The sequence below is a fragment of the Actinia tenebrosa genome, unplaced genomic scaffold, assembly GCF_029948245.1.
Source record: "Actinia tenebrosa isolate PJP-AT-01 unplaced genomic scaffold, QUT_ActTen_1.0 PGA_scaffold17__23_contigs__length_9995812, whole genome shotgun sequence".
NCBI classification, from domain to species: Eukaryota; Metazoa; Cnidaria; class Anthozoa; order Actiniaria; family Actiniidae; genus Actinia; species Actinia tenebrosa.
Genome location: NW_028292577.1, coordinates 9,548,047 through 9,560,499, shown reverse-complemented (window position 1 = coordinate 9,560,499; position 12,453 = coordinate 9,548,047). Strand labels below are relative to the sequence as shown.

At 36.1% G+C, this 12,453-nt stretch overlaps 2 protein-coding genes across 2 annotated transcripts in view; one reads left to right on the top strand and one right to left on the bottom strand.

Annotated features, from left to right (window-relative positions):
- Window positions 1-2,142: 2,142 nt before the first annotated feature.
- Window positions 2,143-3,102, bottom strand: LOC116296294 (neurotensin receptor type 1-like). Its single transcript, XM_031704317.2, has one exon. It carries the CDS (start codon window positions 3,100-3,102, stop codon window positions 2,143-2,145), a length of 960 nt encoding a protein of 319 aa, XP_031560177.2.
- Window positions 3,103-9,495: 6,393 nt separating this feature from the next.
- LOC116296293 (polycystin-1-like protein 2) overlaps window positions 9,496-12,453 on the top strand; it is a 37,123-nt gene continuing 34,165 nt past the window's right edge. Inside the window, exons 1-2 of the mRNA XM_031704316.2 lie at window positions 9,496-9,754; window positions 9,876-9,924. Of these exons, the coding sequence (XP_031560176.2) occupies window positions 9,740-9,754; window positions 9,876-9,924 (64 nt within the window). The 5' untranslated portion in view covers window positions 9,496-9,739. The remainder of the gene's footprint in view (window positions 9,755-9,875; window positions 9,925-12,453) is intronic.

Below are 12,453 nucleotides of genomic sequence, written 5' to 3'. Positions count from 1 at the left end.
AACTTAAATCCTGTCCCATATTGAAAAAAGCTATAACTTCCTTCACTCATCATAATAATGTTTTTGAGTATTGATGGTTTTGATTGTCTTATAAGATTAAATACAATAGAGATTTTCTGTATCCTCTGTTTTTCACGAGGAATCACAGAGGCTCTGTTTTTTATAAAGCCAAGCATGAAAATATGTAGTTTCATTATCGCCACCAATAATCTAACAATAGCACTCATTAAGTCAAAAAACATATATTTGGAAAAACTTCTCATTAAGAAATTTAATTGCATTGGAATATATATTTGCTCCATTCTTGTCATGAACACCAGTCCAAATCAATATGTATTACAGACATGACCGGCACTGAAGTTTGCATCATTTCCTAGCATCTCATTTTACCTCTGGCAAGCCTTGCATCAAAGGAAATTATTTTCTTATTCATATTCTAGAACTTGGAAATTTTAATTTCCTAATTCTTTTTCATTCATTCGGAAGAGATTTGAGCCTGTCGACTGTCGTCTCAAGAAAAACAAGATGATTAAACTCGTCTTTCTTGCAATGCCTTGCGTTCTTGTGAATCAGGGGCGTATCGAGGAAGAGGTTGTTGGCAGTTGCAGCCTCCAAATTATATTGTTTATAGCATTGCGGATTTTGTGTGCAAACAAACTAAAAGCTTAAACGTCCGCCAAAAAACAGACATAAAAGCACACTAATTTACGTCACTGACATAAAGGCACACTGATATACAGGCACACTGACATACAGGTACACTGATATACAGGCACACTGACATACAGGCACACTGACATACAGGCACACTGACATACAGGCACACTGACATACAGGTACACTGACATACAGGCACACTGACATACAGGCACACTGACATACAGGTACACTTACAACAGGCACACTGACATACAGGCACACTTACATACTGGCACACTGTCATACAAGCACACTGATATATAGGAACACTGCATGATATACTGTTTGTGTCTGTGTATCCGTGTCTATATGCGTGGCGTATGCCATGTGTATGCGTTGGTATAATATAAATTTCTTTTTCATGCTTAGCCCGTCACATTACGATATGTACCTCTTTTTAGTAACCGTATAAAATGCTATTAGAATTTGTTTTAGAAAAGAAATCGTCGAAAATCTAAAAAAGACATTCAAGATAAATGTCATTAATCCTACAAGTTAACTTTGATCTATATGTCGGCTCAGAATTACCACGCGCGATTGGCTCATAGCATTTGATTGACGGCGAAAATAGCACTCTTTTGGTATCCACGTCTGTCTTGGAATGCAACGGTTCTCTGACAGTTCTCTGACAAAAAAGTTATTTTCTCCTCTTGTACGACTTTTATGAAACAAAAAATGTTTCTGGCAATGCGGTACAAGGATAAGGGAAATTACGAGCTATGCCTCTTGCACTTTGTGCTACAGGTGAGTGAAAAATATCGTACACAATTTGTTTTCTTTCAAGCTATAAAGCTTCGAAGAAAACTTTTTAATAAGCTTATAAGCTCACTTCTTTGAATGACAAAGACTGAATCGTAGAATCAGTTATTCTTTATCGACGAATTGAGTAACAAAGTAGAATAATAAAATTTATCCCAGAAAAGCTTTAATACAATGATAATAACCTTTTTAGATAAATTACTAAAGCTTACTTAATTCGGTTTTGCAAAAGTCAAAAATATACTCTCAAGCCGAAGGCATGGCGAGAATATTTCCAATGCAATAAAATGTAAAGAATGAAGCGTTCTTTTAAACTTAATCTAAACCTTTTTATTATGATAGTGGAATGCTGATGAAAACAAAGTTGTCAAAAACGCTGGACGTCCATTTTCTCGAACTTTCCAGAAACCGTGTTGCTAAGGCGACTGTTAGGTAGTGAGAATCTCAAGCCAATCAGGATATATCGCCATACCACCGCCCACTGAAGCAACTATCTTAAAAAGCACATTCCATTTTGTCTTTAGAGCTTGGCTTTTCGGCGGACAAACTGAGTCACCGAGTGGTCAGACGTCTTTCCTTTCATGGAAGCACAGCTGGGTTTACCTCGCTGACTCTCGCATTTCTTTTCAAACAAAAGACTTTTCTGAGTAGATTTCGGAGCATATTTCTTAGGCTCGGCATGCTTTAGAAAATTATGGTGGGACTGACTAGAGCGATTGAATAAGCGATGATGCCACTAACTCGACGAACTACGTAATCCACTGTAAAACTGAGATTGATCTTCAGTGCGATGTTTAATCCAGAATATATAACGTAAAGGCAGTATGGAATAACGAAAGCAAAGATGAGGCTAACGAACATCTTGGTGTCGTTAAATCTCCACGAGTTGGCCACGATTTGTTCTGCACTGTTGCTGGCGTTTTTCTGGCTTTTTAGGAAAATCAAGATTTGAATATTGGTAATAGTCAAAATGATACTCGGGATGACATAGTTGACAACGGTGAATCCGATGAACATTGCCCGGTATACGGGAACAGTTTTCTCATATCTACATATTACAGTGTACTCGTGTACGCCTAGATCTATGGGCTCTGTCTTGAATGTCACTATAGGGACGATAACGATGACAGCACCAGCGATCCATGCAAGTATGACTAGGTTTTTTGAAAATTTAGGCGACGGCAGAAGGAAGGGATAGAATAATGCCATATATCTTTCGATTCCTATGACGAGGAGGTTGTTCAGGGTGACGACAGCGAAGAAGAGATTCAAATATCTCACGCATCTACATCCCCACTCATTTTGCACAATATCAGAATACAACTGAGCGATAAACACGGGAAGGTTTACCAATGAGCAGAGGAAGTCGGACAGAGCTAAACTTTGGATGAAATAAGGAGTTAATATCCTTGTAAAACACTTCACGGTTCTTCCCTTCTTGCGAATTTTTTCTTGTTTTCTTACGATGTACAAAAGAAGAGAGTTCGCAACCAAGCCACCGCTTCCGACAAGCGCCATTATAATAGTCATAGTGATTTTTATCGTTAATGGAAGTGGAGATACAATATACGTCTTACTAGTAGAATTTATAATACTGCTTTGGTTCAGAAGTGTGCTGGCGTTGCTGTGTGAAGAACTCTCCATGATTACCAATGCCCGCAATCTGTAAAACAATTTGACTAACCTCTTGGCCAATCTGTGAAATGATGAACAACCCCGGCCCCACTTGTAAAAAACCAAAGCTCTTAATTTCAGCGAAATTCCTTGGTATATTTTAAAGAATAAACTCAGTCGTATTTGCAACGAAAAATGTTAGGGGTTTGAAGCATTTAAAGTGGCTATCACTGAAAACGTTCTTCTTGATTCTTGTGTAGTGTCTGGTGATGAAGAACTTGAACTTCCAGAAGATGAGAGATGGATAGTTCTCCTGTGTTAGTTTCTTAATGTTTTTAATGTTCTTATATCATTAGTGTATAAGAACTTCAATATTTCCAGAAGACAAGTGGTGGGACTGATTTTTGCTTCGTGCACGCTGTCCTAATATGTTTTTCAAAAAACTCACTCAGATTTTATTCCATAACAGCCACTTAGCTGATCAAAGTCAGGGCACGGCTTAATCACAGATCAAATTTGAATTTAACGACCCGGTAAACTGGAGAACCCAGATGAAGCCATCGAATCAAGAAAGAGACCTAACAAGCTCTACTTACATGCGATGATCGATGAGTCCTAGAATCGAATCCAAGTCCTCAGATGTGATTTAGCGGGTACAAGTACTACTGCAACATCACCCTTAATGTTCAGTAAACTGCTGACAGTGGTCTATAGTCAGTGATAGCCAGTGAAGTTATCGATGGTTTATCTCTCATAAATCTCTTTTGAAACTCTCTCTTTGTGAGCGATAACTTTAAATGGCCCAAGTTTATGCCTTACCGATGCTATTCGTTTGAATTCTGCAGGCCTCATCTCTCGTTTTATACTAAAAGAGATAAATGGTCTTTTCTGCACGGCTAGGCGTTATGGAAAATTTCCGCTGTCTCAAATCTTTTAACAAGAGGAAATGAAATAGTCCATTTTCCCTTGCTCTTAGGGTGAGAGTTTTTTTCGTTAATATCTCTTCCATTATACGGCGCTTCACGTAGGATTGTAAAAAATTATAAATTAACTATCCTTGACAATCAAGAAATGATCGAGAAATCCTTTGATATAGGTTTAAGAATATTAAGTTTTGTTCATGACCGCAATTCAGGAAATAATACTTATATAACTATAAAGAAGTGTCGAACTCGCCGATAAGAATCAGGAAATCTGATATTTCAAACGTGTTGATGCGTAACTCATTAGTTTCCACACATTTAATAGCCAGGAATAAATGTGTCAAAAAATGATTTAAAAAATAAACTTGAAATAAAAATTTTGCAAAAAATCTTGAAAATGACAAGATGTAAACCGAGTTTCGAAATTCAATAATCTTGTTTGGTATGACATACAGGCGCACTGACATACAGGTACACTGACATACAGGCACACTGACATACAGGTACACTGACATACAGGCACGCTGACATACAGGCACACTGACATACAGGCACACCGACATACAGGCACACTGACATACAGGCACACTGACATACAGGTACACTGACATACAGGCGCACTGACATACAGGCACACTGACATACAGGCACACTGACATACAGGCACACTGACATACAGGCACACTGACATACAGGCACACTGACATACAGGTACACTGATATACAGGCACACTGACATACAGGCACACTGACATACAGGCACACTGACATACAGGCACACCGACATACAGGTACACTGACATACAGGTACACTGACATACAAGTACACTGACATACAGGCACGCTGACATACAGGCACACTGACATACAGGTACACTGACATACAGGCACGCTGACATACAGGCACACTGACATACAGGCACACCGACATACAGGCACACTGACATACAGGCACACTGACATACAGGTACACTGACATACAGGCGCACTGACATACAGGCACACTGACATACAGGCACACTGACATACAGGCACACTGACATACAGGCACACTGACATACAGGCACACTGACATACAGGCACACTGACATACAGGCACACTGAAATACAGGCACACTGACATACAGGCACACTGACATACAGGCACACTGACATACAGGTACACTGACATACAGGTACACTGACATACAGGTACACTGACATACAGGCATACTGACATACAGGCACATTGATATACAGGTGCACTGACATACAGGCACACTGACATACAGGCACACAGACATACAGGTGCACTGACATGCAAACAAGCACACAACAAAGAATGATTCTCAAATATCTGCTATCTAGACCTCAAAGAAATATTATCAAAAATTGCTCAAGAAAAGAACGCATCTCGGCTGCCGGCAACTAAAACAAATACAAAAAATATTTAAATAAATAGTAAGCATTAGTAAATTGGCAAATATTTAGTTTAAAGTTAGTTTACAAGGATTAAAGGAAATTAGTTCTTCAGTGACCCCCGTTTACCATGTGACGCAAGGTACGTGGGTTGGATGCGCGGGGCTGTGGGGACGAAGCGCGCGTGAAAAACAATGTGGTTCTTGGCAAAGCAGCACCTAAAAAGACTTAAAATCAGCATTTGAAAATACTTAAACAGCTTTTAGTTAAAATCTTATTAATTATCTTATGGTCGATCTTGCCGATATTTCCCAATAAAGATTAAAACGCCTGCTATGCGAGCTCACCACACAAGTGCTTTGAACGAATAGCGCAGCGCAGCCGTGACGTCATAAAAACAAAGACAAAGGCAAAATTCGGACAAACAAACTTACAAGTTTACTTTCAGCAGATAATTTTCACAGCCGATCTTCGTTGATCTTAGTTTACATGGGTTATTATTGTAACTTTAAGTAAAAATAATAAAATCGGTTCGTATAATCCTCGTAGCGGTTAAACAGAATGCAATGTTTGTCCGAATCTTTAAGCTATTTTTAGAATCAGCGCGCTGCGCTATTGCACACCCAAAGTAGATATCCTCCAAAAAGGCCAAAAAAAACCAAACCATTATTTGTACAGCGTAGTGTAAGAATGTGTTTTGGTGTTTGTACGTTTGTGTCAGTGCGTGCCAGGATGGTCTGTGTGTAATGTGTTTATAAGGTTTCCTTTCTGTCTCTCTGCATGTGTGGCACGTGTTGGCTTTGATGATGGGCATTAAATACCCGGTAAAAATAATAAGCAAAAGGCAAATGCTTTATCACAACATTACCCATGTCAATCATAAAGATATTCCCTTTTTCTTCACGACTGACGTCATATATCTCTGGGTATCAGCGGTACTTAAGTGCCTCCCACTTCTCGAACCTTCTGTTACCTGTCATCGTCGATAACCAATAGGGTTACAGATCTTTGAGAGTAGTACTAACGTGTTTTTGGTTATCTCTACAGGCAGGCAGGTGGTGCCGAAATTATGCTCACAATGGGCTTCTAAAACATATTCATAGAAACTCATTTGTCATTCACACAATGCGCGCCCTTAGGGGCAAGACTATGATCTGATGGCCCTTTTATTTTGGAGAGACATTTTGTTTTCCTGTATACATTTCAGACCATCAAGTCAAGGGAAGATCTTAGGGGGGGGGGGGGGTGATCCCCCCTCCCCCTCTTAACTGCAATCAAACCTCCTAAATGACAACTACGAACCCCTATAATTAGAAAATATTCAATTCAATCCAATTTTCTTTTCCTTGTTTAGTTCCTCACATTTCTACAATCATTGCTCAAGATTTAAAATTCTGGCGGTTCGAATCCCCTTGCACTTGTCACTCCCTTGAGCATCAATTAGGTATTTAATTTGAGTTTCTAATACTTCTTGAGGAATAAACTAACCGTTAACGTTAGACGTAGTTCATGACAAACAGGAATGTTTTGAATGCTTCAAGAATGAAAAACATAGCACTTTGCTTTTGACTTCGATGTCTGAGTGATCAATACGCGATCATACTCGATGAAGAACAATATAATCACTTCGATATAACAAACCTCTCAGGACTTTCAAGAGATACCCATCAATAATCACCCAATTCTAGTCTCTCACAACAAGAATATGAGACCAGTTATCTTAGCACTTCAGTCGCAACAAAAAAGGAATCAATCTTTGGGTCGTAAAAGATAATAACCTATGAAAAATAAATATGTAATAACTTGGTTTGGCAGAGACTAGATTGGCAGTCACGTCTGCACGTTTTGAAGAGATTCTCCCCTGGAAGCAAAATCTTGTCAGTTATTTCATGCTTCTTAAATTTTTTGGAATTAGCGCTAAGTTTCCGATAATTTGGTAGAGTAAATTGAAGTAAAGTAGATAAACAACCAAATAGAAAACGAATTTTTTGAATTTAATGTGGCTAAAGAGTATCAATATACATCGTTAGGAGAAAAAATCCTGTAAAACTTTTGAATAATCTGAAATGTCGCGAAGCGGCTTTGGTACGTGATTAATGGCCTCATTGACAAAGCTTTACAGTTTAATTTTCGAATTCGTATTCGTTATCAGTAGACCAAAATAGTTCACATTAATATGGTTTTATTGCTTTTTGAGTTTGAAAAGAAATCAATTCTAGCCTTATCTTGAAGTCACTTTTAGACCAGATGTAAAGTATATTAAGAGCTGCAGCTCTGTGAAGTGAGTTACTATAAGAACGGTGATTGCCGTATTATTTTTTCCTGATAGGGGCTTCTTCAGTATCAGCTAACCATTAAGAACACTTTGGCAGTGAACTTGAGTTGAAATAACTCGGTCTCATAACTTGAAATGTTTGAAATACAACAGCAAATACAGAGTTGAATAGGGGTGAATTACATGTGATATATAGATTCGGCCAACGCTTTTCAATTTAAAGTCAACGCCCCTTTATTGAAATGAGGCTATAGATTATTTTTTTTATCTCTCAAAGTAAGTTTAAATCAACTGTGTTCTGACATCAAAGATATTTTGATGTCATTTTTAAATGTTTTAATGAATTGTATTGATTTTTACTAACATTTTAGTATTTTACAGTATATATATATTTAATTATCTTATTATTTTGTTGATAATTTTTGTTGCCCCCAGGGCGCTCCTTGATAACAGCTGTTTGCTGACGAGCTTACCCTGGTAAAACATGTAATTATTATTATTATTATTATTATCATTATTATTATTATTATTATTATTATTATTATTATTATTATTATTATATTGCTAGGCAAACAGTATCCAAGGAATATAGAAATTTCTGACTTCCTTTCCTGACCATTTTCAAGCTTCTTTACTCGCAAAGTCAATACAAAGTATGCAAATTGCAAACTAAATGTCAAAATGTTCTTAAGTGTTTTCGGGTTTTAGCTTTAAGTTAAATATTAAAAAAAGCGAAAAACAAAAGTTATCTTATTGAAGTCCTGATAATAGGGAAGCACGCGTAATACCGAGGTATAATACTGTAGACTTATAATCAAAACACTCAGAAATCTTTTAATTTGGTGAATGCGAGATCTATCAAAGCCGTTGGTAGGATTTCCTGCGATTCAAAAATCAAATTTTAAAAACATTTTTGGATAAATTTTACACTACAAAATTATGATATTCATTAGCTACGAAAGCCAATTTTCTAATTCTTTGTAAACAAGAGTTCATTTTATTGCTTCAAAATAAATTTTACTTACTTAGGAATAATGTAAAATAAAATTAGGAAATTTTTTTCCGGTAGAAGAAGATTGTTAGAAGCCGTTCCCATGGAAACATATTGAAATTTTCTCTCGAAGAGTCAACATTGAGGGCAGATGTTAGGAACTTATAGTATTTCTTTTTAAAATTCGTTTGATCTTAATCTTATACGTTCATAACCGTTAGCTTTCTAATTTGTTTTGTTGCCTTTATTCTACGATGCTGAAATTGTAACTCCGAATTTAGTTTTATGCTCTTTTACGTCAATTTGCATAATCCCTCGAGATCTGTACACCTATAAATAAAGCATAAACTCAACAATTTCTGCTTAGAGAATGAACTTTGCATCAAATACGAGATCTGGTTCCTTGTTTTCTACGTTTGAGAGATTACTCGATTATTTTGTTTTAAGGAGACTCGTTCCCGCGCAAATATATAAAAAGTACGAAATCCCGTTGCCTTTTTTTTGTTGAAAGCTAAACTATAACATTGTCCTTGTGTGATACTCTATTTAGCTAAAACTTTTGCATGAATAGTTCTTATTATATTACAGAATGGAAGGGTTGTGTTGGATGCGTTTTATTTTTTAATAAGACGTCAATGTCATCATAAATCTTGGAGGACAGATGTACAGCGCTCGTCTCGTTTTGGGAACTGAGCCTCAATTCATCAGTGTACTGCAATCCAAAAGGCATCAAAATTACACAGAAACTTGAAATAATTTAAGATAATTGTGGCATCATAATAGTGTATATTACGCATTTAATCAGATGCAAATGTAATATTCCTATTTAATTCTATTATTGCGATAGGCAAACAACGAAATGTCACTTTACCCATTTTGCTTGGCTGGTTACTGAAGTCTTCATTCGCTTGCCTACGTCTAAGAAAAACTATTGTCTTAGTGGATAATCTTAGCAAAAAGTCGCAGAAACATTTCCCCAACACTTAAGGGATTTCAAAGAAACACTTCAAAAACGACGTTGAAGGTTGATATGTGAGGAAATTCGACAAAACTTGTCCCGAGTAGGGATTCGCTCGCAAAATGAAAATGATTTTGGTGAGTGCTTGTTCATGTACTGAATATATTATCTTTTTTCGACACCTTTTAAGCGACATTTTTTACTATTTGAACGCTGTATCTCTTATTCTTTCTCATTGTTTTCTTCTTTTGTACTCAGGTTATGATTCTCGTCGCCTGCTCTGTATGGGAGACAAGCGCGAACGAAGGTAACTCATATCTATAATGCAATATTTATCTTTTTGTACTAATTCGGATCCTTTTCTCAAAACACCGCGAACTTGAAACCATATCAATATTTTTTCTTTTACACTCTCACTCTCTCTCTCAAAATATCGATTTTCTCTAACCAGAAAAAAGAAAAAGTCGCTAGTATTTTGAGATAAATTTGAAACCAAATTAAAGGGGAGAAAATGAGTTTTGAGAATGAATTTTCTCGGGTTTATTGACACAGCCGCCAATTGTGTAACCCACCAACACCGTTTTAGGCTACCATTCTTTTCTGATTTCTTTTTTTATACAGTAAAAACTTCTCGTCTTAGTTTTACCTTCGTTTTAATACCTCAAGCTTGATTACATCGGAACTTTTGACTTAAATCTCATTGACTTAAATCTCATTGAAACCAAGTTCAAATGAAATAGAAACAATGAAAAGTTAAAGTTACTTTCTAAATGACCTTATAATGTTGAATTTATTTTGGGGTGGTTTCAGGTTCTCAAGATAACATTAGCTTTCTTATCTCAAAAATTAGTAACTACACACCAAAGGAATACTTCTAGTACAACTAGCGCAATGCCTATATCGAGATCTTTAGGGTGAATTATGAGATCAAACACCTTGAGCAGATTTTTATTCTATGATGTTAAAATTCGTAAGATGTTTTACAGATAAAACTCTTAATAATTTAGAGCTTTTTGGCGTTAAATCTCACTACTAAAGTTACTTACGGCTAGAGAAGTAGGGTTTGAATACGATAAAGACATCCTCGGTAATACTTACATAAGAAACCCAACGATTCATAACATATATTTACATCAAACACGCATTCGGTTTTGTACAAGATCATAATAACCACTTTCGTGATAGGGGGTATTCGTAAGAGCAACTTTAAGTTCCTGAAGAATTACGTTAGAAATTAGAAATATGCCTTTGGCGGCCCGTTTCTAAGGAAATAATGAATAGTTGGTTTATACAGCTTTTGTTTGATATTAGTACATTTGGATTTTTTAAGTCGAAATATTTTTTAAAGGGGCAAATCCTCATATGTTTGGTCTTAGATTAAATCAAGCGGTGGTGTTTGAAAAGAGAATGAAAGAGAAGTGAAATCAAAAATAAATAAATAACATGAATACGAAATGGAACGTTATTTTAATGTTATTTAGAGTAAGTATAAATGGAAGATTTGCTGGAAATGTTTTTGGATTTTTTTCCGTTACACACTTGTAAAAAAAGAGCTACCACTTTGAGAGCATTAAGATCTAGACTTGTTTGGAAAGGCGATTCAATACATCTAACCTCACATTTTATGTTGACAAAAATATAACTTACTAATCTAGGGTAAAGATTTTTAAAATAATATTTAGAGGCTTTTCTTTTTCCCACATTGTTTACACTAGTCCTGTCAAACTCTTCTGTCTAACTTCTTTTTGTTTTTTGAAAGGCATTAATTACTTTCCTTGGGTTTTGAATCATTAGTTTTTTATGGCATAGTCTCAAATTATGATTCCTAGGAGATAACGCTACCGTGTACTTGTCAGTGCTCTCTGATTCCCTAGCAACCATTCCTAACTCAATGGAATGCCCAAACACGTCAATTTGTATTTCATCGACTTTCAGATTCATTTATCAATGACAATATTTTTTTGAATTAATCATACCACGTACAGTTATGCTTTGAAAACCGTGAATCCCTACAAAAGTGGTGCTGACTGCGACTTTAAGCTTCTCAGCAATTAAAAGTTAACATGACTCCGGGAAGTCGTAGAAAGACTGACGTCTACCGATTGAACTAAAAAAAAAGTCGAATTGAAATCTGTTAAAAAAATTATCTCGTAAATCTAATAAGGTCTAGAACGATTTAAAGTATTTCTTCTACTTTTGTTGCACTGAACTAGAATTACCATTAAATGTCTACCTTTGTCTAACTCTTTGTGGCCCGTCTGCTGACCACATTCTGCTTTGGTATTTTTACTATATATTATATGTATATCGTTTAATCGTTATGAATGTCTAGCTTAGTATTCTAGCTTCTTTTGTGGCTCTCAGTTTTATTGCAGTTCTATTTAAATATTGGATACACATTCTCGATATTTCTCATCATTAGTTATATGTTTCAATGGAGAGCTTTCGTTGTTTGGCGTCTTTCATCGTGTACAGCGGAAACTCTCTCATTTTGAAAGACAATTACGCCAAAAACTCCGGACGCGCATCTGAAAAGCTATAGCTGAAACTCTTTTATTGAAGTCTAAAAGCTGCCGCAAATGCCGTTAATGACTATTACAGGGTCAAAATTCAAGTTTGAAGGCTTAATCTTTTAAAGAAATGCGTGTCCGAAATTTTGAGAATATTGTCCGCCATATTGGAGATTGAAAAAAGGCAGGAAAATGGTAAAACAAAACCCGGTTGTCGACGAGAAAACTTAAACTAAAACAAAATTTGAAATAGAAGGAAACCCTTTAAATGTGAAAAAAGTGAAATGAAAATAGGGAAAAAATGAAATAATTGAATTTAACTAAAA